The 27,145-nt window shown below is 40.4% G+C and overlaps 1 protein-coding gene across 5 annotated transcripts in view; it reads right to left on the reverse strand.

Annotated features, from left to right (window-relative positions):
• Positions 1-22,806, reverse strand: part of TMEM161B (transmembrane protein 161B) — a 43,608-nt gene extending 20,802 nt beyond the window's left edge. For 4 of the 5 annotated variants that reach the window (XM_051642610.1, XM_051642609.1, XM_051642608.1 and 1 more), the window contains exons 1-5: positions 22,788-22,806; positions 14,221-14,324; positions 8,468-8,548; positions 2,544-2,641; positions 738-894 (exon numbers count right to left, since the gene is read on the reverse strand). In XM_051642610.1, the coding sequence (XP_051498570.1) occupies positions 738-894; positions 2,544-2,641; positions 8,468-8,548; positions 14,221-14,324; positions 22,788-22,790 (443 nt within the window). In that variant the 5' untranslated portion in view covers positions 22,791-22,806. The remainder of the gene's footprint in view (positions 1-737; positions 895-2,543; positions 2,642-8,467; positions 8,549-14,220; positions 14,325-22,787) is intronic. The other variant, XM_051642611.1, reaches the window with a different exon arrangement.
• Positions 22,807-27,145: the final 4,339 nt, after the last annotated feature.

Raw genomic sequence — 27,145 nt, forward strand, 5'->3', positions numbered from 1 at the left:
TCCATAACCTGCACTTTCTTGTAGGCCCTTATTCAATTCCACTGCTTTATCACCTATTACATCTTCCCAAGGCAACTTTCCTCCCTAAAATTTATGTCTGGGTCAATATGTGGAAAGCAGTTAATTACTGTGCAAGCATTCATGTCTGATATTGCACTCTCCAGTAAAAACAAACATGGCAGCAGCTTATTTTTATGGTTTGATGTTGCCTGTTTTCTCAATACGCTGCTTTTGTTTCCTTCAATTTTAAGAGACGACAGCTTTTCACAGACCTTTGAAAACATACCACCTTAGCTCCTACAACTTTCTACATGTTTTCCTTTCAGTAAACTTCCTCAGAATGTCTCAAATGTATTTTAAAATTATGAATCAATGACTGTATCTTTACTATAAACTAGTATACATATTACCATACTATTTTTTCAGGAAGTATCAGATGAAACATACTGAAAACAAAATGCATGCAGTCAATTGCACACTTCTTCAAAAGCTGTAAATACTTTCTGTACAGAAATCGAATTCTGATTGCCAAACTGTGCAAAACCAAACTAGTTTGGAACCACTAGATATTACAGATGAGCACTGTGTGTTCATATAGATGTATTTTTTTCCATAGATAGTAGCCTAAATATTTGTGTATCCTGCCTATCAACAATACAATGGTTTATGAATCGCCAAATGATTTAAACTATTTGGAACAGCTTAAGAGTGATTTTTTAAAAAGCAGAAAAGGATACACTGCAAAAGCCAGGACAAGCAGACACCACACTACACTGATATTCATCTCCTGTGAGGGCTTCACAATGCTGTAGTAGGCTTCTGTCACCACATACACAACTGTGGCTGCAACAGTGAAATCCACCAACCACTGATATTCCGGAAAATAATGCAATGCTGAAAAATACAAGTTTGCAAATGTTAAAGGTTTGATATTTTAATGCAGTTACAGACATAGAGTGACAAATAAAAAAAAGTTTTCAACTAAGGTCTTGGTAGACCCAGATCATTCACATGAAGAGCAACAATAGCAAAAAAGCCACATTTTTTCCAGTTAACCACCTGAATGTCTCTCTTCACTTGTTACTCAAGACTTAACTACTACTCAAATTTGTAAGGCTACAAAATTTCATTATTTTATAATCTCAGCTTTTATAGGTTAACTTCCTAAATTAAAAACACATACTTGATTTAAATCTCAACATCAAGGCAGAAAATGACTCCTCAGTTGAGTGTAGCTGCAATTCCAGGTAACAGGTGTTCAGACTCTCTGCTAAAGACTAAAAGCTCATTGGCCGTAATTTACACTACATATAATCACTTCCTCTGTTTCTTAAAAAAACCCCACCATTCATGATACTGATTGTTTGGTCTTACACCTTTTGGTAGTATATCCTGTACAGCAATAAATCACTGTATAAATTCCACTGTAAAAACTCTGAGGATCATACTGTGTTGCATGCAGGCTGGGTGATTTATAAAGAGGGCCAATTTGTCACAATAAATTGCAGCCTGTCCCTCTCCAACACCTTCCCCACATCTACACTGTTAAAATATCACAAAGCATTATTGAGTATTTGTTGACTATAAGCTACCTGATGTCAAACACATGAAATTGGCCACATTTATTTTTAAATAACTATGGGGTTAAATTCAACAGAAACTTGTATATGTAAATTTTAAAGATAGTTAAACCCTACATTGTATCCATGGATCTACCTCAGTGTGGCAGCTGAATGCCATGATTTCAAGTAAATAACATTGAAAATTGTGAATGCTTTGTTTATTCATATGCCAGCTTCAAAAAGCTCTGCATTTCTGTGAAATGTATTTTATACGACATACCCTGTAATTTAAACCCAGAAATCTACATAGGACTGTGCTGCCTTTCTTTCTCTATTTATGCATAGAATCCATGCACACAAAAATACAGATAGGAAGAAAATGCTTATCACACATACATACATATCCATATGTGAGTTTCCTGTAACAGAATGACTGGTTATGATTAAGGAAAAAAAATACCATTTAAAACCACAGCAATTTCTAAAACACTTAAAGCTGCTTTTTTATGCACCTGCCACTTCTGGTTTCTAAGCATTTTACCTTGATGTTTCAGGTGTGTGGTTGAAACGTCTAGCTTCAATGCTACAGTATATATCTGTTTTAGACAAGCAGAAAGTATATGTTTCGACATCTGCCAATTGTAATTTTCTTGTACAAAGCTATGATCTGTATTTCAAACAGAAATCCATTCAGAGTTGTCCCATATTGCTATGGATGCCTGATACAACAACAGAGGTGTTTTATGTGGATTTCACCTCCTCATCCTTCCCTGCAACACTGCTATTAAGATGTAACCCATGGAACAACAAAGGAGAATTGGCCCAAGTTCTATCTTTCCATTTAACTTTGCTACCAGTTGTACTTCATTCATTGTCTATAAAAAGAAGATATTCCAGCATTCGTCACAAATAAACACTCAGCTGAAAGAATCAGGATGTACTTGACATAATGTACTCTTGTCTGCATCCACTTATTCTTACCAATAGTGTCTCTTTCAGTCACAGATTTTGTTTCCAGATGAAGGTCAATATCTCTCGGAATGGTTAGGGGTTTACTTTCAATATGACCATTGTACTTTCTGTAAAAATAAATGGACAATGCAAACATGGATATGACAAACTTTTCCAACATACAATAGTCTTTCAAATTTAAGAAAAAGTCTGCATTTTTGCCATATGCAAGCATTTTTTTTTCTATCTAGCTAAAAACACTAATTCAAGTTCAAATCTTGAGAAACAACCAAGTATGTCAACAATTCCTACCTTTAACTTGCAAGGCTCTGACACATTACAGCAATATGTGTTTAAATGGCTTCTACATGCTGCATCCTGAGCTGTACTAGGGCAAGATCCAGCGGCCAGTATTTACTTCAGCCCATCAATCTTCTCTGTTCAGGGAGCTACAAGATGTTCTACTAAGTTCCCAGTCTCAAAGATTAGTGACACAAGTACAGCTACAAGGCAAAATATATCCATGCTGCCATTCAAATGCCTACCAAAAAAAAAAATCAACCCTAATCTGAGACTTTTTAACTGAGGTCTAGACCAGGCTGCAGAAAGACAGGAATGCTAAAGTGTTCAGATTGAAAGTAAGTAAAAAAGACAGACAGATTGGGCAGTGTTAATTTATTGCATGTTCACTGGAAATAAAAACAAGCAGCAATCTATCTTACAGGGCAGCTGATAAGGAAAAAAATAAAAAAACAACCAAACAAAAAACAACCCACAACCAATTTTTTCCCCCAAAATTAAGCCTTCTTTTATCACAAAAGGGTGCTTTGCAAGTCCATCGCATGAGTCAGACTAACCTAGATCCTCAAAACATCCATCCTACCAGCCATCAAGCAAAGACAGTTTGTTAAGAGTCTTCTATTCTGAAAGAGTATATGTAGAAATACCCTTGCTTCAAGTAGACTTGTTTCAATTCATACCTTGCTTATGAAAAGCAAAAAATATTTATTGTAGTATTACTTGCTTATGCAAATGAAGGGAATAGGGCAACCAAAGATTGATCCTAACACTGCTAAACCCTTCCTGACTTCCTGCATTCAGCAACCTGAGGATGATCTGAGGCAAAGACTTAAATCTTCTAAAATAATTTTCCAAAACCTATGTGAATTCGCCTAATCACTTCTAAGCCAGCCTGAAATTTGCTGAGCTGCATATTGCCTAATAGCACAAAGTTCTACAATGTGTGTCCCAAAAGGGGACATCCTTAACTCTAACACCATTCAGTGCCTCCTTGTATAACATAGCAGTAAGTTTACTACTCCCTACCCACCCTCTGTGCACACCCAGCTTCCAGGCTAGTAATCCTTAAACTGCTTCTCCTTGTGTGGAAGCCCTTTGTCTAGGCACCATTGCTTCCCTTTCCCAGTTTTACTGAATCATCTTTGAAATAAAAGTATGCTTTATATGTATAATATGAAGTAAGATTGTTTTGCAAATTGTTGGTCAGAACTAGCACATCTTGAAAAAATCATTTCTCAGAGCAAAGACAGATGTAAAGGTCATAAAATATGACATATTTAGAGTAAAAAGCTTGTTTTTCCCTGGAGCTCTGAAACTATATCCAATCATGATCTTCACTTTCCTGAAAATAAGCTACACTACTAGACTTCAGATTGAAGAAAACAGGATGCCCTTGAAAGAACCCGAACAAAGTCAAGTTACATTAAATTACGCTGAGAGATTGCCATTACAAATGTCCTGGTTCGAGCCAGGATGAAGCCAATTTCCCTTTTACTTTCAGTAAGCCTCTTTTAACTAGCAGCAAGTGTTCCAGCTAGAACTGGTAACACTAGAATGTTTATGTTATTGCCAGGACTCCAAGGTCACATCTTTACTCTGCCAGCTCAGATGCTACAGGGAGATCTATGCCACCCCCATAAGAGGCTGAGTTAGACAGCAAAACTGGCCAGAGATATTCCATTCCATAGAGCTATGTAAGCTCAGAGCAGGGTCAGAAAGCACAGAAGACAACTTCCTTCCTGCTTCTTCTTCCCTTCTCTTCTGTCCATGGCCAGCATCCAGGCATGACTCCATCCACCCATCACCATTGATGCCCAGGCTGGAGCTCTCCTGACCCTCATCACTCTCCACTTTCTCCAGCAGCAGCTCCAGGACTTTTCGGGACTGTTTACAGCTCAGGGGAGTGTGGTGGGAGTTGCTGGGGGAGGCGAGAGGCTTTTGCACATTCCTGATCACATTTGTATATAATTGTATATATTTTCTTGTATCATTAGTGTTTAATTAAAGCTGTGCAGTTCAGTTTTCAATCCAGCCAAGTCTCACTCTCATTTTCTCTGTCCTTCCCTACCTCGGTGAGAGGGGGAGGGGATCGAGAGCGTTGTCACTGGTTTAATTGCTGATCCTGAGTCAAACTGTGACAACCAACTACAGTAAAATTTACCTCATTACTATTCAATTATTAAAGAAGATCAGAAAATGTGGGGGGGTTTTCTGCTAGAAAACAAAAAACAAAGCTTGAAACCCCTAAATGGATACAAGGAAACAGTATACTATGCCAAATTGTAAAATAGCCCTTTTGAAACTGAAAAAGAGGTGGATTTTCCATAGAAAGTTAAGTTATTGGAACACAAGCATTAAAAAGAAATTAAATCAATCGTTAACTTATTTTAAAGAAATTATGTCCTCTCTGCTAATGCTAGAGATGAGAATACAAGCACAAATTATTAATCAACATTAATATTTTTTCAGGTGACATTAATTCTTAGTACCATCCAAAGCACAAGATTTTTAACCAACTGAAAAGAGAAGATAGGAATCTACACCATTACTGAAAGTTTGGTGCTCAGGCCTAAACAAGAAGTCCCAAACACTGCCCAGTCACTTGAGTACCTCCAAGCTTTTGTGTGCTTCCCTGCCCCAGCTATACTCCTGATGTTTTTTCCTACTGCGTGCACCCAGGAGTAACATCATCCTGAGTTAGAAGATTTGGATAACTGAAGCCATTTCAACCCAAAAAAATTTGGTGCTCCTACACTTACCCCTGGGATCAGTCAGAACATATCCAGGATCACTGACAGTTCTAATACAAAGTAATTCATAGTAACTTCGGGCCCTTTCATTAGCCTGAAAATTTAATATAACACAAACTATTCTGAACTAGAAAATCTACCTTATATTAATTTTCTACTATAATACATAGCATAAAATATTGAAGTGTAATATGCTTTGAATGAAATGGACAAGTTCACACTACAGCTTTTTCTAAGGCTCATTTTCAAGCAAGCTCCTTGGATGTCCGTTCACCATTTTTCTTTTAAATAGTTCAAATTGGAAAAGTATTTAAATTAGGAGCAGGTACTACATTTTGCAAGACTATGGGCATGACAAAGCAAATTCTTTACCTTGAAAAGACCCAGGGACAATCAAATAGATGTGCCCTTATTTCCCCTTGTGAGGGACCATCCCTCAGGCCTTATACTTGCTGGAAACCCCATTGTGAGCCCTGAACAAAGTCTGGTTTGCATCCCAAAAGGCCTGAGAAGATGGAGACTGCACTGATGGCTGCCTATGGCCTGTGGCCTGCACGTGCAGGGATTGAGAAAAGGACGGAGGGGTGGAGGGGGCAGGTCCACTCCAGCCACTCAGGCTTATGACTCAACCATGCTTGCTGACCCTTGGGAAACAAGGCAACTGCCCATAAAACAGGTGGCTGCACTGGTGAGCTTGGGGAGCCTCACTGACACCAACTCTCCCCTGCTGGCTGGCCCAACACTGGATCCAGGACTGGTGGTTTTCTGTTCTCTCTCTCTCAGCTTTTATTCTACTTTCTCTCTCTTCCTTCCTAACATCATAAAGTAACACAAGGCCTAACCATGATTTTTTCTCAGGTTGTGCAGCTTAAACATCTATGTATTGCACTCTTGTGTTCTGATTGTCAGCCTTTATGATCGTGCAGCTTAAAATAATAACTAAAGTATCTGTATTCCTTCTATGGTTTTCAGTAAACCTAATATTCAAATACAGACCCTACCTGGAATACTGCGTACAGTTCTGGTGCTCCCAGCACAAAAAAGACACAGACCTGTTTGAGAGGGTCCAGAGAAGGGCCACCAAGATGATAAAAGGCCTGGAGCAGCTCTGCTATGAAGACAGGGAGGGAACTGGGACTGTTCAGCCTAGAGAAGAGAAGGCTGCCAGGAGACCTTAAGGCCCTACAGTTCCAGAAGGACAGGGAACTGCTTGAAAGAGTCTAGCACAGAGACACAAATATGATGAAGGGAGTGGAACATCTCCCTTATATGAGGAAAGGCTGAGGGAGCTGGGTCTCTTGAACTTGGAGAAGAGGAGACTGAGGGGCGACCTCATCCATGTTTACAAATATGTTAAGGGCGAGTGTCAGGAGGACAGAGCCAGGCTTTGTTCAGTGATGACCAGTGATAGGACAAGGGGCAATGCGTGGAAACTGGAGCACAGGAGGTTCCACATAAACATCTGAAAAAATTTCTTTCCTGTGAGAGTGACAGAGCCCTGGAACAGGCTGCCCAGGGAGGTTGTGGAGTCTCCTTCTCTGCAGACATTCAAAACCCGCCTGGACATGTTCCTGTGTGATGTGCTCTGGGTGATCCTGCTCTGGCAGGGGGGTTGGAGTAGGTGATCTTTCAAGGTCCCTTCCAACCCCTAGGATTCTGTGATTACTGGTTAAACGGAAAGTTGTAAATTGTAATTCTACTTAAAACTATTTTGCCTCAATTTGTTTCATAGAACTGCAACAAACATAAAATTAAAGCTATTTAATGTTAAAGGAATAACTTAATTCTTTACCCCAAAGTGTGGCAAATAAGGGTGCTAACCAAAGAAATACAAACATAAGGGTGCTTAAGGACTACAAAACTCAAAAAAAACCAAATCACATTAAAATCACCAGATTATCTGTGTGATTTGTGGATTACAAGAGAGTCCGTAACTAAATAAAATAATAAATAATGGACTAGAAGAAAAAATACTAAAGGAAAGATCCTATTATTACCAAAAAGAAAGCCGGGGGGCAGTTGTTTTGTTTGTTTTAAAAACAGCCAATTCAGAATCTTGCATCAACACAGCAGTTATACCACCTAAGGATGTCTCAGCTCTTGCCATAGTTGTACTTCTGAAAGGCTGTTCACCTTCATGCCTGAACTCCAGAAATCTGTTTCCACCTTTTTCTAACAGACAGCTGTTCCATCCCTGTCAGTCACCTTTTTGCTAGTTAAGCAAGACAAGCTCCTCCAGTCTCCACTTGTAAGACAGACCTGTTTCCTGTATGATCCTAGCAGCCCCCTGTTCACCTGTTCACACACAAATTCATTATTCTTGAACATGACTGATCAGAACTGTACATAATAATCCAGATAAAGTTCTACACTGGTGCCTTGTCCATAAGGATTAACTCTCCCCTGTCTCCTCTCCTGGAAATACCTCACCTAATACATCCTAAGAGTACATTTACCTTTTTCACAGCTGTGTAAGAGTAGTGGCTCACAGTAATTCTATGTTGAACTAAGAGACTCAAATCCTTCTTCACTTGCTTCAAAAAGAAGAGCTTCAGTCCTATAGAAGATTTGCTCTCCTCAGCTTTTTATCCAAATGAATACATTCATTGAAAAAAACCCTCCTCGTCACCAAACTGGTGATTTCACAGACCAATTATGTGGACTGGAAATCAACCAGTCCTGCTTAATTTGGGCATATTCAACCCTCTGTTAAACTGAAAGAGCACAGCTGGGTACAGAGCTGTGACATTTAATGCAAGTAGAGCACTCATATGTAACTAGCTACTAGCAGCTTCTGCACACAAAAATATAAGCCTCCCAATAAAGTTGTTATATGGATCACGCAGGGGAAAAAAAAAAAAAAGAAAAAAAAAAAAAAGAAAAAGAAAAATCTTAAGTACTTACCTGTCTTTTTTGCTCTTTCCTCTTTGTTTCCCTGCAAGAATCCTTAGTTCTTCTTCAGTAGGATGTTGATACCACCGCAAACTAAAGAAAAAGAAAATCTCAAGTAAAACAGTATCAGTATTAGCAATTTAGTGTTTTGGTTGTTTTTAAAAAACTATATATCAAAACAGATCTATGTGCATATTAAAACACTGCTCTTTTGCAACATCTAAGTAAAGGAATTGCTAACACCCTGGAAGGGTTAACACTATGCATGAAGACCTGGACAGACTGGAAAAGTGGACTAACAAGAACCTTATGGAGTTCAACACAGTCAACTGTAAGGTCTTGCACCTGGAAAAACATAACCCAGGAGCGCAGCACAAGCTGAGATCTACCATGCTGGGAGCAGCTCTGTGGAAAGGGACCTGGAGGTCCTAGTGTACAAGCTCAAGATGAGTGAGCAGTGTGCTGCAGCAGCAGCAAAGAAATCCAACAGAATCCTGGGTTGCATCAACAAGGGCAACATGAGTAGAGAGAAAGAACTCCTTACCCCACTTTGCTCAGCACCTGTCAGGCCACACCTGGAACATTCTGTTCCTTTCTGGTCCCCACTGTACAAAGTGATGTGTACAGGCTGGAGAGGGCTCAGAGAAGGGCCACAAGGATATCAAAGGGCTGGGCAGCCTCTCATGTGAAGAAATGCTGGGAGAACTGGGTTGTTCAGCCTGGAGAAAAGGAGACTCACAGGAGACCTCATTGCCATATTCTAGTGTGACTACAGAGAAGATGAAGACTCTTTCTACAAGGACTCATATGAAAAAGGTGAGGCATAACGGGTACAAGTTACTCCTGGGAAGATTCCAATTGGACACAAGATGAAAATTTTTCACAATGAGAACAATCAGCTGTTGGAATAATCTCCCCAGGGAAGTGTTGAATTCCCCAATACTGGACACTTCTAAGACACAGATCGACAGGGTGCTGGGCCACCTTGTCTAGACCGTGCTACTCCCAAGAAAGGTTGGATGACATGACCTCTGAGGTCCCTTTCAACTTGGTATTACGTGATTCTTGCATGCAAGTATGAACACTGCCTTAATTGAACTACCACAGCTCAACTTCAGTTCTCTTCAGCCTATCTTTATTCATGTTTAGAAAGCTTTGCTGCTTTGTCATTTAAATGAAAGCACTTCACTCCTCAAAATACCAAATTTTCAAGTTACCAAATACAGCAAACAAAGTTGTACCTATATTGGAAAAAGTCCACCAGAATAATTAGAATCCATTACCCATAAGTACCAGAGATGGCTAATTCTCCAAGATGGTACATTTTACCTTCATCTATAAGCACTTCAAGAACCTTAGTAGCTGAAACCAGGCATTTTCCACATTTAACAACGGAGGCCTGCTGTCCAGATGAATTAAGGATGTCACTCTCACCCCCATTCTGAAATGCTGGGCAAAGGAGCCCAGGTATTAACAGAAACAGACTCAGGAAATTTATCTGTATTTATGTGGAAGTACTTTTCTGGTTTAGGAAGCACCATTTGGTGACACAGGTTGACATGGTAATAGTAAAGACAATGGAATCCACAAACATAAGCCTTTCTCATGTTAAAAAAACCTCGTAAAGTAGGACCATTCAAAATCTCTAAATCACTGAAGTAGATACATAACATTCAATTTCCAAAATATAGCAAGGTATATTGGGAAAATAAACACCAAACCCAAACAACCTCAAGCTGCTTGATAACACTCGATCCTCATCTCTGGAGAGCCTTCCTGTGGCAAATGGAATTCTGGACCACCTACCTTTATATTCATAGAATATTGCCTTCCATGTAAATACTAAAAAATCTTCAAATTCTTCATGGAACACTGTCTACACAATAAATCCTGAGGGAGGTACACTGCTACAAGATCCATGCTAAAACCAAAAACAGTTCTAAATGCAAGAAGCCGTAACAAGTAGTATTATTCATCTTCTGTCTTCTTTGTGGTGGCATGGACCCCTTGTGCACACATGCTGCAAAAGACACTAGCTAAAGACTACAAGAAAGAACAGGTACAATTTTAGTGAAAGGTATGTATCACTGAGAATCTGTCTGCCTGAAAGATCTTAAAAGGAGAAATTGTCCCTCTGTCCTGGTACTGTCCTTGACACTACACTAAACCTGGCTGAGGGCAGGAAAGTGGGAATGCAGAAAAATGGTGCAACAAAAATACAACACATTTCAGGAGGAGCTCCCAGTTTTGGCAGTTCAATTGTTGGTATAATGAAGCATTAAACAGGCAGTTGCACAGAGCTCATGGACATAATCTTAAAATAACTTCAAAACTGGCATAAATCAACAGATAAGGGTTCAAGCCAGTAATATTACAAATAATGCAATCTGGTTAATAGGGGGTTCCAAGAACCTTGTGTCAGTAGGTACTGCTGAGCTAGAGAATCAGATGATGCTAGGATTTCTTCAAGAGAAAGGAACGTCAGTACTAACCAGTAATACCTCACAGAGATCCAAACCATTGCACATTGCAAATTTCACTTGCAGGAATTCTCTGCCAGTTCAAAAACTGAAAATGGCAACTACTACAGACTGTATGAACAAGGAGTTTTGGGGAGAAGACAGTGTGAATTTTGTTTGGGGGTTTTTTTGAGGCATCAGTAAGAGTGCAAGTTATTTCAGTTATTTATCACGTGGTCCTAGCTGAAAAAATTGCTGCTTGCAAACTTTGCTGCAAAGAGACAAGTCTGAGAATCACACAGATATCCGAACATGTACCTTTTAATCCAAGATGATGAACTACATTAGATACTAACTTCTTCCCATCTTTCACATGATCTAGAGAAAGCAGGGAAAAGTAGAGAAACAGTCTTCTGCTTTGTCATTCACCATCTCGCAGACCTGAACTTGGCATACTGAGAATACCACAAGTAGTTCTGTAGTGATGAAAACCACCTATGTTAGAAGCTAACTTTTCACAATCTTTCCTGCACAAATAGAGAGACAGTACCTATTAAAGCAGAATATACCAAATTCTTATTCTCTGTAAGGTATTAACACAACCCAAAGACTTAAACCACAATTTGCTTTTAATTACACAAGAGAATTATGATGTGAGTGAGTCATAATTACAACTAACAGGATAGGGATTTTTTTATTTAATAAACCCTACACACCTTGCACTTAAAATCTCAAAACCAAGAGACCTGAAGAAGCACTTTCATAGATGTAGAGCTGAAAAAAAATTATTCATAAAAAAGTTATTCATATCTGCTTTAGATTCCATGTGTTTAAGACTGAGATCCCACAACTGATGACTCTGTAGCTTTGACATATTCAAGTTAGTCTGAATAGCCACACCAGCACAGATATGCCCCCGTCAATTTGAATAAAGGTCATTAATGAATGCACAAAAAAACTTCTGTTTTATCCCGTCTTCCTGAGGTGGCCTTAAAACAACCTAAAAGCAATATTCTGGCAGAAAATGTTTTCTTAGTTAAAAAATGCAAAGGCCTGTGTAGTTACAATACAGATCATTGACTTCAACAAATTTAAGTACTCAAATTCTGTCTAAACTCTGAAAATAACATTGGTTGAAAGAGTGTGCATTTATTTACAAATTTAAGCAAATAGTTTTTCAACAGGCAATGACAGCTGTTCATTCTGTAAACGAATAATTATGTCTGTCTGTTCTAACAATTCTAAATTTTCAAGTGTCTGTGTTTCCTTTCAAGGGACTTTGAACGTGCACACAGAGACATCCTGAAATCAACTAGTCACTGAAGAGTTCCTGGCTTGTCTGGTGATGTGTGTTTATCCTTTCTCCCACTGGGCAAGGGCTATCTGTAGACATTACAGACTATCTTGCTTAGAAAAGCTCCCAAACCCTTTGGAAGAAAGACACACTAGGTAACTTAAAAAATGGTTTGGGGAATGAAAGACTATGAAGAATGTTGAAGTGTATTGACCAAGGAAAGGAGGTGCAGGTAAAAACTCTTCCTAGGAAAGCTGAACTGCTTAAAAGCATGCCTGCCTGTGTCTATACACTTAAGTGTGTAGAACCCTCCAACACTCCACAGGTTTGTCAAAGAAAACACTGTTGGCAAAAGGACAGCACAAAGGAAAATGGGTAAAGATAGTTTGTCAGCCAAACTAAGAAGAGAAGACCTTTTTTTTTTTTCTTTCTGCTATTAAAATTCTTGTTGCTGTGAAGCTTCTGACTTGTTTTCATTTCTGGAACACAAAGTTATTTCTGGCTCTTCACATAATTCATATATTCAGGAGGTTATTCACAATGACTGAAATTACAATGCACTAAAATAGCTACCAGATAAACAGAAGAACACTGAAAAGCAACAATATTTTCAAGGATACTAACATGAAAGGCAATAATAAGACTCCCATTGACTTAGTGGGAGCAGAATTCCATAAGCACAAGTGCAGATAGTCCTGCTTTATGTATTTAGCAATCTGTGGGTGTGCAGAGATAAAAGGAGACAAGGTTTATGAAAAATATTTGAACAGCAAACCATTGGTACAATGCATGCCTTAGAACAAGGACACAGAAACTGAAACCTTCATAAGGATGAAGAATACAGCATAATATTGAGCAATTCTTCAGAAAGAGCAATTAAGTATTTAAATTTTGAAATAAAAATTTAAATAAATCTTTTAAATAGCACATAAAAAGTAGAAAATGCTATTTGAATAATTGCTGACAAAACCACCATGGTAGTAACACACCTTAAAAAGAAATGGTATGTAGTTTCATATTCATTAATTTAATATTATTTTTAGAGCACAAAAAATGAGATCAATACCTTGCAGATGTGGTCAACAATCATGTAAAATTCATGTAACAGCTAACAGTATGATCCCTGTTCCTATTATTCAGCTGAAAATTACTGTTTTCCATTATACCTAGCCAGTGGATACCTAACATGCATCTAAACACAACATTTAGAGTCATTTCTCATTAGCAGTTATTTGAGTGATGAGAGGTGAAATCGAGAGCAATAATACTGGTAATTCTGAGATGAAGAAGAAAATAGGCAACAGAAAATTATACAAGACTGGCCAAGACTCCTGTGAAGCACATTATTCAAGGATACTCCTTCCAAAATTTTAACAATTACAAAAGACAGCACTCTAGCTTGTTACCATACAAAGTGTTTTTCTTCCCAAACAAAAAAAACACTGTCTCTGATTCCTTTAGTACCTAAGATACTGATTTATATTCAAAACAGCTTCTGGGATTTGTTATTATTGTGGATACAGCCACACAGGGAATGCTCCCCTTGCAACTCATTATGTCTGTTTGATCTATTGTTATGAGGAAGTACTATATTGAAATTTATACTAATCCTGTCCTATGAAGTATTAAAAAACTAATAAATACTTAAAGACTCTCTATATGCAAGGCTAATCAGCAGATGGATTATCAAGAACTCAGACACTGTAGAGAAAAAAATCTTTCCACCCTTCAGCCTCTTGTATTTAAAGTATGCACTTTGTGCCTTTAATAATATAAGAGCTGGACAATGGGTAACTTTATGACTGATACAATGAACTGCAACAGACAAGCTTGTTCTTTTATGCCTTGAGCCTTTAAGTAAAGTTTCATGATGCTATGGTAATATATAAATAAAAGCAGTTTAACTGTTTTTCAGGACAAAAAACTAAATTAGTATGTTTTACTGATACTACTCTTACCCATAATTGCATTCCCATATTCACACACAGCATAGCAACTGCATCTTATCTTACCTGCCACTACAGAGAAGCCAACGAGCAAGAGAATAGTGAGGTATGATCTTCTGTATGACACTAGCCATTACCATGGTAACCACCAATTGTACACCTATCACACCCTGTAGAGGAATAAGTTAACAACAAGTCAGTATGTATTTTAGAAAAGTGCTGAAGTGCCTTTAAAAAAAACAAAAACAAAAAAAAATTAAAACACCTTGTATGATAAGGATAATTTTTTGTTCTTTTTAAACCAGAGGGGAAAAGCACCCATGCTGTACCAGTGTTGAGGAAATCCTCTGGAACTTGCTACAATCAGTTACATACTTCATCAAAGTAAAAGCCCTGCCAAGACTCAAGGCCAGAAGTGTGTCCCCACACACACTTGGATGTGGCATTTCACAAGACATTATGTCTTAAAATTATGTCACTGATCACAACCTTGGTTATTTTGGTTTCTTCAGTTCCGACATGATTTAACAGCTGGCACCACAGAAACCCCCTGGAATTAACAACAATTTACAACATCCGCAGCGTGAAATTTCAGCCTTTGATTAACGCAGAGCATTTGCTGCTTGCTGAACTCCAGGCACAGGTGAAGAAGGGAAGAAGGACAAACCAGAATAAGGACTTGGCACTTCAGCAGAGCCAGCAGCAGTCTCATTCCCAGTCACTCAGCAAGCTTTAATTTTGACTATTGGTTGTTAGTTTGGTGTTTTTTCAGTTTAGTTTGTTTTGCATAGAGAAAAAAAAAAAAAGGCAATTTTAAACTTCTACAGCTAAATAACAATGAGTGAAATATTGCAAATTATTTTTTATCCCACACATGAAATTCTATCAACTAATACTAATGCCACGTTAAAAACGAACATGAAGCATACATATCATATTTCCTCTATTAACATGCAAGATTTTTATGCTTAAAATGTCACAAGCAGTAGTAAAAAGTACAAAACACATTTAAGTGGTGGCATGTAAGAGTCCATATTCACTTTCCTTCTTAGATACCAACTTTTGGATATTGCTAGTCACTAACAGCATTATGAAGAAAAAACATTTCCCTCTAGAATTGTACCTGAGGTTTCTTCCCATTGTCTGAGGAAGGCCTCACCTTTTACCTCTTCATGGTTAACGTTATCTACAGCAGACATCTGCAATAACATCAACCATGCTGCTCTTTCCTCTAGTGCTCCACGAATCCCCACTGCTTTCTCATGTAAAAGCAATTCCTCCTCCTCACTGTACCAGCCATTATTTTTAAAGGGCCTGAATCCATCTGCATCTGTGGCAGTCCGCTAATCATATGAGCTATCTCATAATATCCCTGTTATCCCAAATAAATCATAGCTCTGCAACTTCATACTGCCCCATACTTTCCCATTTTCTCACCATGTTGCATACATTAGTGCTCAAGAGGGTGAGAGATGCACCCAAGTGTGGCAGTTTCCCAGGAGAGGTATAAGAGCTTCTCCCCCATAAAGCTGGACTCACTGTCTCTGCACAGGTATTTCCTTGTTTGTGTTCATAGAGTTGTGTGGGCCCCTTCTTCTCTGTTGAGTTGTTTTCAAGGACTTCTCCCTACATTACCCTGCATACATTGCTTACCAGCCCAGGCCATCACTTTTTCCTGTCCAGTTGTGAGCTTATCACCTTCTTCCTCTCACACCTAGCCTAAAGCTCACCATGCCACTTTGACCAGCCTCTTGGCAAAGATGCTTTTGCTCCACCTGGTCAGGTGGATGTTGCCTCCTTCTAGCAGCCCTCAAATCTCAAAGAGGGTCCTGTGGTCACAAAAGTAAAGTCCCTGCTGTCAACACCTGCATTGAAACCAGCTTTTAAGCTACAGGATCCACCACTCTTGATCAACATTCCCTCTCCTCATCAGCAACACCTTATTTGACTTAAATGTTGTACTAAGGCAAGTTCTTCTCTTTTCTACCTTTAACGTTTTTCTTTCTCATTTAAAAAAAAATCAGAAATAGTGTCAAGACTGCTGTTATGAAAAATTATAGGCAGATTAAATGCTACAGATGATGTCCAGTATCATCCTTGTTAAAACATGATTGAGGGAGATTAAGATAGTAAAAACAACCTTTCAGTGTTGGAAAACACTTCCAATAAGTTACCACTTCCAGTATGTTACCACACATGACAAATATAATTCAGAAGTACCTGTTATTTTTTTCTAACTTCAACTAACACCTTTAGGTTCCTTTTTTGTTCAGATACCATTAAGTTTCTTTAGTACTCAAGACTCTCGTCCCCCCTTGACACTTCTACTGCTCCTTTACATTGGTGCTATCAATTCTCTGACATACCTCAAAAAGGTACTTTTTGTTTATATTCCACATCACCAGGAACAGGGATCAAGATCAGGATTGAAAGCTGTATGTATCAGTTTAAACACTCTATCTTTATTAGGGATTCTTCTTATCTTGGAGTCCCATTCATAAAACAGCTCAAACCAATTCCTCTGCTAAGGGGAAGCATACTTGAAATTAAAGGACATGTTATTAAAACACACTGCCTGCATAATATATTTGATACACTTAAATTACTAAATTGTTCAGGAAGAACATACTCTAATCTATTTACAAAACAAATAATGCATTTTTTAACTCAAATATTTATCCTGACTACCTCATAAGCTTAACCACTTCCACTCAACGGGAGAAAGACACCATTGTCTTTCCCCCTAGCCTGCCTAGCAGGCCAGGATTCCCCGAGTTCACAATCTCAATGTAAAGTTACATTAATATTTCTCTAGAATTGCATTCTTATTAGGAGGACTACTTAACTGGATGCCCACATCTCTTCAATTTGTAAGGGAGAGAAAGAGAGAAAATGCCTTTTCAACTCAAGATAGCAGAAGGGAAAATGATGCAAATGGAGGCAGTTATTCTTTATATAGGGTATCAGTTCCACTAGCTGAGCTAAAATATAGTTCAACAGGCTATTTAAAACTGCACAAACAGAAACCCATTTACTCACTCAAGAGAGAGCCACAAGTTGTAACTGAACCCATTATGATTGTTTCATCTTAAAACTACCGAATGTTTCTGTATTCCCCCAGCCACCTTTCAGCAGAAATTCACTGTACTCACTCACATAAAAGTTACTGCTGTATTTCTTAAAAACAGAAATACCCACAAAAATACTTCAGCTTACAAATGAAAACAACATAGCAAACGTTAAGCCATAGAAATAAAAAATAATAACAATAATGACAACAAAATAATAATAACCCTCATTCTAATTTAAAATCTGACTCAGTGGAGGAAACAGACCTCGAGTATTTTTTCTTCAAGCAATTAAAAGATGGATATACCCACTCATTTGAGCAGGGCAGTTTTTTCTTGATTCCTGAAGATTAGTAATTGACCATGTGCAGTATGTTAACGGATTAAACCTGTCATGAAATTTAAAAAGTTCCACTGCTTTAATCTTCTTGCAAACAGCCTAAAAACATATGGCACAGGAATAGAGTAGGTGATATGTCCCAGCAAAATAACACGCTATGTGCAAAGGACACTTTGCCAGCTCTACTCTTTCGCTTGTATACTGCTATACACTACTTAAATTTTTATTAACACACTATAGAAAAAACTACAGCATCCTGAATTATCTCGTATTACAACACTGGAACACACACTTTTTTGCCCCCTCACACAGTATCACAAAATATAGCGTTCATCCCAATTCTATCTCCCTCTAGATCAAGCCTCCCACATAAAGTTTTCCCATTAACAATAATATCAATGTAAATTCAAAATCACTTGTTTCAGGAACATCAGTGAAGATCAGGTGTTGGTTCCCACCAATCTTATATCTTCTACTTGCTATACCCTAAATTAGAGGACACAGCATTTAGAATTTAAACAGATATCCACAACTTTAAAACTCTAGCCCTGCTTAACTGAATACCATATGTGTTTGAGGAACAAGATATTCAAGGGCAAATTCCACAAGGACAAGGTGGTTTGAGGGCCTCTGATGAGCAAAACATGGAACTCATGAACCCGTGTGATCTGCGATAATGTAATTGAGCACACAATCATTAAAAGGCTTGACTCAAAAGTAATAGAAGCATTATTCACCTCTTAGAGATGAGGAACTGCTGCACAGATTAAATAAAGGCTCTGCAGTCACAGAACAGTTTGTGGAAAATGACATTTGAGTCCATAAGACCTCCGGCATTCTCTGATTCCACATGCATCCATCTCCCTATCATGCTTCAGCCTTGCAGCTTGGAGTTTGAAACTTTGAAATTCAAGACACTGAGGACAGAAGTCAGCATCTCCCTGGTCAGAGACATTTCTGTCTATCTGTGTAACACCAAGAGGAATTCATCCCAAAGAAAAGATGACTACATAGGACAGTTAAGTCAGCTTCTCTGCAAAACAGATGCTGACAAGCAACCTTGTGGTCAAAGACAAGACCAAAATAGTACAGCCATGCAGGGATTACACTGTCTAATAAACAGCAGTCTGGTTGTGTTTCTGAGACAGAGGAAGGTCTTTGCTTAGAGGTGTCTTAAAAGTCTGGAGCACTATGCTCAGTTCCAGGACCTTCAGTAAGTACAGTAGTTAGAAGTATTCTGCTTGTGCAACACAGCACACGTTTTACAATAAAGCTTTTAATAAAACACAGCAGAGAGTGCATGAGTGGGCTACAAAAGAAGTGTCAGCAGCTGTATTAAATAAAAGATTGCCAGATTTCTTAAAATCCACAGGGACAAAAACTACAAGTTCAAAAGGCATCTATAGAGTTGGATACAATATAACCTAGACTTTGGTTTTCACACTGTGTACCTTTTATTCTACATACCTGAAGGCACCGTTGCTGATAATTTGGAAAACAAATAGTAGTACAGATAAAGTTACAATACTCTTATCTACAAGTTAAGCATATTTATAATACACCAACAGCTATCTCAGAATAGTAACAAAACAAACATTTTTTTTAAATATACTTCTGCCTAAAGGGCATTTTTCTTTTCGTCATTAATTGATTTACAGAACACGAAGAAGAAGATAACCAAGGTTAATAGTTTTATGCCAAGACATCACTCCAGTATCCTCATTTTGACCTTGCTCAAGGTTATTCTCCCACACCTGTAGCAACAGGTCAGGTTTTTCTTCTCTCCACATACCTAGGTATTACAAATAATTTAAACACCCAGCCACAGGATTTTGAAACAACTGGCCCTCCAACAATAACCTTCCTCTCCATTGTAGAGCAAGAGCCTTGAGCTGAAGCCAACTGCTGTATGCACCAGGACTGCTGCAGCAAGACAGCTGCATGCCTGAAAAAGCACCAAGTAGAATCCAATTCACAACCTCACCTTCAGAAATGAAATGCCAACTACTTACTTTCTCCAGTGGTAGGCCTTGTAAAAACAAGATTTTTCACACAGATGCACTGGGTTATTCTACAGATGTTGATTCACGGAATATTAATCTCTTTCAATGGTAGCACACACACACACTAACACGGCTGTGAATTTCCAAGGAAAAAATGGCAAAGCTTTTATGCTAGAAGCAATGAGAAAGATCTCTAGGAGAATATAACACTCTTATCTCCTGTGATAATTCCAGAAATGTAATAGTATTGGTTACGCCTAGAAGCTAAATCAATACAACCTATTTGAAATGCCATTCAATCAATGACACATTATTGCTGTTGCTATTAAATGAGACTTTCCCATATGCAACATTTTTCCACACGTATACGCCCATGCTCAAGCTGCAGCCTGCAAAAGCAAAACAGCATACTCCTGAAGCATAAAGGCAATTTGAAATTGTTTGCTAAACAACAGAAAACATGGTATGGGATAGCCAAAGAAAGTGAGCTCTTCAAATGAACACTTCCTGTGAAACAGAACACTAGCAGAAAATAAAACACCTATAGTCAGAATGATACCTTGCACAAGTGGGCAATCTGAGGCAATTCAAACCTTACAATTTGTAAATATCAGACATTCATAAAGCTAATTTTGGGAAATGAAAAAAAGCCAAGAGATCTCTTAAAAATTCTGTTGGGTTTTGTTTTTGTTTTTTCATTTTCATGGGCAAATTTCCCCTGAATTTGTATTTATCTGCATATGTATTTATTATTTTATATGCATAGCCCCCAAATTCTCCTACACCTACCACTGTTTACAACATAGAAGAGAACAAAAAGAAGCAGGAAGAGGGATGAAGAACATACAAGGAATTCTGGACTACTACTTCACAGGTCATTCCCACCCAAGGGTCACCTCTCCTGTGACCAGTGTCTTTCCCACATATTAAATGAATGGAAGCAGTCCCCAGCAGCACAACTCCCTTTGAAACAAAACTACAGTCCCCAGCAGCACAACTCCCTTTGAAACAAAACTACATTCCAATCAGCCAACTGTATTTTACCTGAGTCTTGCTTCCTTTTCCACTAAAGCTCTCTAAGCACCAAGATTACAGAGCTAGTGATCCTCAGGCAAATCAAGTTATTGCTACAGAAATCTCACAACTGGAACAAGGGCATTTATAAAATCACAGAATTATCATTAATACTGAAAAAGCAAATACAGAATGTCTGCTGTGCAAAACACCAATAAATATCAAACAAATTATTAAACTACATATAAAACTAGTTCAGAGAACTGATGCATCACGAAGGAAAAAGCAAGGTTATATTCTATTGTTACTATTCAAATGAGATTTTTTAAATCTTGTTTACCCATACTTCCCCAATTAACACAAGAAGGAACTATGGAAGCTCTCACTCTCCACATTTGCTTTTTAAATAATTTTGTCATTACAGGAGTCATTCCAGATATAAAAACTGTAAAGCCTACCATGCCTCTGCTGCACAGTCTGAAACAGCCTTACACAACATTACAACTTTTGTGCAGAGTTTAAAGCTGTGAGCAAAACTGGCACTGGAACTACACAGATGAGTCCTGGCAGCCCCAACTTGGCAGCACACTGCCCCTAAATTGTTGGGATGACTTGATTTATAAGCCTCCTGATGCAAAAGAAACTGATGAACATTTCATTCTCCTGTTGCTTTGGAACTGGGGAATACAGCTTCCAAACAGCACAAAAGTAGACTACCACCTTTTCTCTTTCCTTACGTCATGGAATCATGCACAAGGATTATTTGTCCTCGCTGCCAGTAGCTAGCACAGAAAACTGGACCTGATTTTTCAACCCAACAGGCAACAGAAGCAAGCACTCAGTTTATTTAAATAAGGACCTACACTGAGAGGAAAGGCTGTGTTTGCCTGCGACTTTCCCAAAGTATATGTGTTTTGAAATCTGAATGCAAGTGTGTATTTCCAGATTTTAAGCAAAACGTAGCTCTGAAGTTTAGTCCCTAGGCAAGACCTCCATCATTTGCACAACCACTGTGTCGCCTTAGTTGAAGCGACATGTTGACATTTATACCCCATATGGAAAAGAAATGTATGTATTAATGGCACACAGAAAATATGTTTTTATAGCTGCACTCACATACCCCCACAGTGCTCCATACACCTCCTATATGTAAAGTATGTTAAAAGCAGAACCAATCAACTTCAGGACTTTAAATGCTAACCAAGATCTAAAACCAGAATTCAGCAGGTCTTTAGAGCAAAGAAGAGGTGCTCATAAAATTCTCAGTATCCAGTACTTAAGCTACATATAGCCATCCACCTTACGTCATTAGCAGCAATTACCACCAGTCAAACTTTGCTCTTCTGCTACTGCCTATATTGTACGTTCGTGTACTGTGTGCTAAGCCAAGTGCAACACATTGTGTCTGTGCCAAAACACCTGCAGAGAAAAGTAATTGGAGGCAGGATCTTTCATAAACCCACCGTCTTTGTGTGCTACTACAACTGCGATGTAACCCACAGCACGGAAGATGAACTAGTAACATGAAAACCAAGGTGTTTGGCAAAACTTCAATCAGGACCACTACTAAATAAACTATTTATTTACAGGGGCTCCACAGAGGACATGGACAGCTTCATGTATTTATAAAAACACACGTTGAACCTGCCACAGCCCATAAAGCCCCGTCATTCACTCTACCTCTCTGTGGAAAAGCAGCAAAGAGGAAAAAACAAAACAAACCAACACAACAACACCAGGAAGCAAAAATGTGTCGGTGTGAAGTCACGGGAAGGAAGCAACCCGCGCAGTATATTATTAATGAGCTCAAACCACAGAGACCAACGGCCTCCCCCCGTTCTCCCCCGCCTCAGGTGCCCCCAAACCCACGAACTCTTCCTGCACCCAACGCAGGGCGGGGGCTGCAGGGCCTCAGCTGCAGGGCAGCGACCACAGCCCCTGCTCAACCCCCCCCCAACCCCGGTCGCCTCGCAGCCTCCCCCGGCCTTCCCCACCTCCCTCACAGCCCCCCGTTACCCCGCAGCTCCCCCATAGCCCCCCGTTACCCCGCAGCTCCCCCACCTCCCCCACCGCCCCCCGTTACCCCGCAGCTCCCCCCCCCCCTCACAGCGTCCCCCCTTCCTCCCCCCCCCCCGCTCCGGCCCCCTCACAGGCGCCCGCCGCCCTGTCTCGCCCCCACGCCCGGTCCCTCCGCCCTGCCCCGCTCACCATGGTGCCCGAGCCGGCCCCGCCCGCCGCCGCTCCCGCCGCCCGGCCCAGCCCCGCTCCCAGCACATAAATCCGTCGCCGCTCCCGCCGGCTCCCGCCCGGCGCACGCCTGGGCCGCGGAGGTCACCGAAGGACCCCTCCAGACCGAGGGCCCCCCGCCCCCTTCGCGCTGTCTAACCACTTGCCTGCGCAGAATTGGCAGAACGGCGAACGGAAAGCGCGTCTCGGTGGCTACCCCAGCACCCGCTTTTCCACCCGCGCCGGCAAAGAGAGAGACGGAGAGGGGAGGCTACCTCCGGGACACAGCCCGCCAGCCGGTGTCTTTATTCTAGTCAGGCACTGACTGCGCCGCCAACCTCGGGCAGCGCACCGGCGCGACCCTGGCCACGTGACGCGGGAGGGCTCCCCAACCGGAGCTCCGACTTCCCTCCACGGCCCCGCGGGGCGGCGAAGCCGGTGTCCGGCGGCAGAGAAACCGGGTCCGGGGAGGGCTTGGAGAACGGGGAGAGGCAGGCAGGGAAGGGCGGGGGGGTGAAGTACGGCGCCGCATCTGCGCATGCGCCACGTGTCGGTCTCTCCCCTTCGCCTCCTCCCCCCCCCCCCGCTTCGGGCCTAGCGGGGCTGGGGCGCATGCGCAGAGCGGGCTGGTGAAGCCGGAAGTGGGGCCGCCCGCCTTCCCGTCGTGAGGGCAGAGCGGCGGGTCCCGGCGGCTCCCGAGGGGAGCGGGGCCTTCCCGACGGGCCGCTCCGCCCGGAGGCACCGGCAGGCGGCTGCGAGCAGCAACCGGCTGGGCCAGGAGCCCTGCGTTCGGCCTCCCGCCGCGCTGCGGGCAGAGGATGCTCACCCCTTGGTCCCCGGTTGCTTTGCCGCCCTGTTCCTGTCACCAGAGGACGCGCCGGCCCTGCCCGCCCCCGAGGAGCCGTTTGGTGCATCTCCGACCAACGTGACAAAAAAGCTTTCATGTGAATCCTGCTGCTTTAAGTGGAGCTGCTGCTTGAAACCGAGCTGCTGTCTGTGGTGCGCGAACTGGAGAACTGAGGAGCAGCCGTGCTGCTCGAAGGGACAAGCAGTGTTTTTGCAGGCAATAGTTAACCTACGTCTGTGGCTGTTCTGACAAACTTCTGCCTCTCAGAGGGTCCCAAGATGGGGGATTCACGGTGAATCTAAGTCTGGCTCCGCACACACAGATACCTAGGAGGGGATAATTGAGTGGCAACTGTCACAGGGACTTAACCAGCTCTGACATTTTTAATTGTTCCTTGGAAACAGGTGGTAGCTGAAAGGCAAATCCGACAAAACCCACTTGACATCACAATCCTAAAACAATAGAGCCAGCAGGGCTTGAAAGGAAATCCTCTCAGATACCAGAGATTATAGTACCAGGAACAAAAACAAGATGGGTTTTACCCATTCCAACCGTTTCACTGTAGACAACAAGACAAACTTCCCAATTAGTGCTAGTTTGGTGATGTTTGTGGCAAATGTGGCATGGTAGAAAAGAGCACTGACAGTTTACAAACCAGCAAGTTCCAAAGACATTCTGTTTACACCGTAAGAGAACACTAAAGGAAATTAGCTCTTAAGCAAAGCTGCAGCTGAAAAGCATTAATCTTGCTGATAGGTTAGGAAGAGTAAGAGATCAGAAGTAAGTTGGAGAGCAACTGACTTGAGACAGATTTAACACTTCTGAATGCAAAGGTCTTAAAAGTGTGTAGTTCAGAGGAAATTCACAACTGTTGGAATGAGATTTCATCACCAGTAAGAATTTGGTGGTATTTTACGAAAAATGAGCTGTTGAAATTAATAGTAGGCAGAGCTGTTTCATTACCTGAAATAAGAATTGTGCATTGGTTGGCTTGAACTCTTTGACAAGCATGAGTTTACAGCCACACCCTTTTCCTCCAATTTAGTTTTCTCCCCCACACCAAGCATTCTTTAACCTCCATGAAAAAATGAAATTATTAAAATAAAATAATAAAGTAAAATAAAATAACAAGAAAAATGGGTAATACACAACATGTTATATGTCAGCTAGAATGACTTAGGCACTACTTAGGTCTAAGCAGACATAAGATTGACAGGTTTGAGGTGATGTAATTAGGGGTTCGGGGAAAATTCTCCACCTGTAGGAAAAGGTTCTCTGGGGGGACAGTACTTTGCTGTCAGGAGTGGAATTGTTTCAATGACTTCCATCTGATCTTCACAATTGGAAGGTGATAAAATGTTCTACATGTTTCTGAGGATGCTTTTTATCTCACAGCTTCCCACATGGCAAAAAGCCATACTTTAGGAACTTCTTCCAGCTCCACTGTTCTTATTCCACAAAGGGTGAACAAGTGCTGCTTGAAGAACTGAATGTTCCTGTCTGTTTTCCTGGATTAGTGTAAGTTCTGCCTTTCTTTCAATCTGTGAAGAAAATTAAAGGGCGTATTTGCTTGCTCTGAAGAATTTGTTCCACCTAATGAGGCAGAGCCAGCTGTAAGTCTTCTGAAAGCTGATGTAACACCAAGGTTTATAACTTCCAGTATATTCTTAAATCTCACAGTTTACATTTGGGTGACCTAAATGCCCCCTAGGTCTCTCTGGCTAATTATTGTACAGGTTTAACTGTCCCAGATAGTCATTCAGAGATCTGAATCAGATGCTAAACCATCTGCCCCCTACTCACCCACTGAAACTTGAGAACAATTTGGAGCACTTGCCAATTTTCCCCCATTTTTCCTGGTCCTGTCAGGACCCTGGATGCACTAAAGGGTTTTTTTCATCTCCCATATCTTGACTGTCGCAGGGGGATCCCTCATGAATTTGGCATTTCATTTTAGCAGCAGGTAAGGGAATGGGAATTTACTAATACTTTGTCAACAAGAATCTGAGGTAAAGCTGGAACTGCCCTAAAGTCACCATGTTTCTCTTTAAGTGAAGAGACCCCTGTAACTGTGTGGAAATTTACCATCCCAGGTCAGTACAAAGTTTATTTTTGAAGGGCACAACAAGAACACATGTGCTTGCACTGTGTTCTGTTTCTTCTTGAATTTCCAATTTTGGAGATTCTTTACATTCCTGTAAAGTTCAGACTATCAGGAGGCTCACTTAAAGCTTAAATTGACACATGAGAGGATGCTGAGGAAAAATGGGGGCAGAATCATCAAAATCTGTTCCAGAGAGGGCTCATTAGTTTCCTTTTTGAAAGACAGTGTGTCAGAATGGAAGATGTACATTTACATGAATAATTCTGAGTCTTCTGAGCAAAATAAAAATATTTCCCAGCATTTTATAGTAAAAACACAGGGCTTTTATTATACAGAATGGGAGGGGCTTAACTTGGTGGTTCTTTTGACTTAGGTAGGTGGCTCCTCAGCTTATTTAAACTAGTGCTGTGAATATTGGGGTTAATGGAGATCAGTTTCTTGTGGATTTCTATCTCATGATTGATGAGAAATTCAAGTTTCTAGTTCAAGTGTTCGGGGCATTTATGATGTCTCTATCCTGCACAAAAGCAGTGTAATTGTAATTGAGTATTTTACTTTACAAATGTGTTTGACACAGGCCAGTGGGTTCCAAATGGAATGAAGAACACCAGCCCACAAGCAGGCAGATTCACACATGCAGAAGAATTCACATACAGCCACACTGCAGGACCATATATGCCTTATTTCCACTGGCAACCAGACCGAAAAATAGAACACTTGTATTTGTGCCACCAGGGTGTGTTCATTTCACCTGCTTTACCACCCAAAAGACAGAACATTATGGCTACAAAGGCTGTGGGCTCATTTGCATGTGTGTAGTAAGTAGCCTCACAGCACCTATGTTGGGCCTGAGGTTTCTAGATATTAAACCCCACTCCCAACCTCTCTATCGTATTTTGAAATTACAAGCAAATTATTTTAACTATCTATGAAAGTATGTAATTTTTTATATATAATGGGTTTTATATATTGGGGTTTTTTTATATATTATTTCCCCTGGCCATGCCACACATAAGCACACATGTATGTAATTCAAATATGTATTTGTTTATATATAAAACTTACATTTATGACTAAAACACACAATCCTCCAAATGAGAACACAACAGAATAGTGATCAAACTGTAGGCTTCAGATTTGCCACTTAAAATAAGGTGCTCTTCATTTTATCTACTATGTGTCACTTCTGAAATGTTTACTGTTCTTTTCGACTAAGGTAGCTTGAAACTTACTGTCTGATAGTTAGCATGGGTTTCATTTATTTCCTGAAAAAATCAAGTTACTGAGCTGCAAGTGCCTTCTTGCTAAGCAGTGCAGTAGAGCTAGAAAGGCCTGTTGTGACTTGTCTTAACCACTACATATTGAAAGAATTTAAAAATAAATGTCTCT

Source organism: Apus apus, chromosome Z (genome assembly GCF_020740795.1).
Source record: "Apus apus isolate bApuApu2 chromosome Z, bApuApu2.pri.cur, whole genome shotgun sequence".
NCBI classification, from domain to species: Eukaryota; Metazoa; Chordata; class Aves; order Apodiformes; family Apodidae; genus Apus; species Apus apus.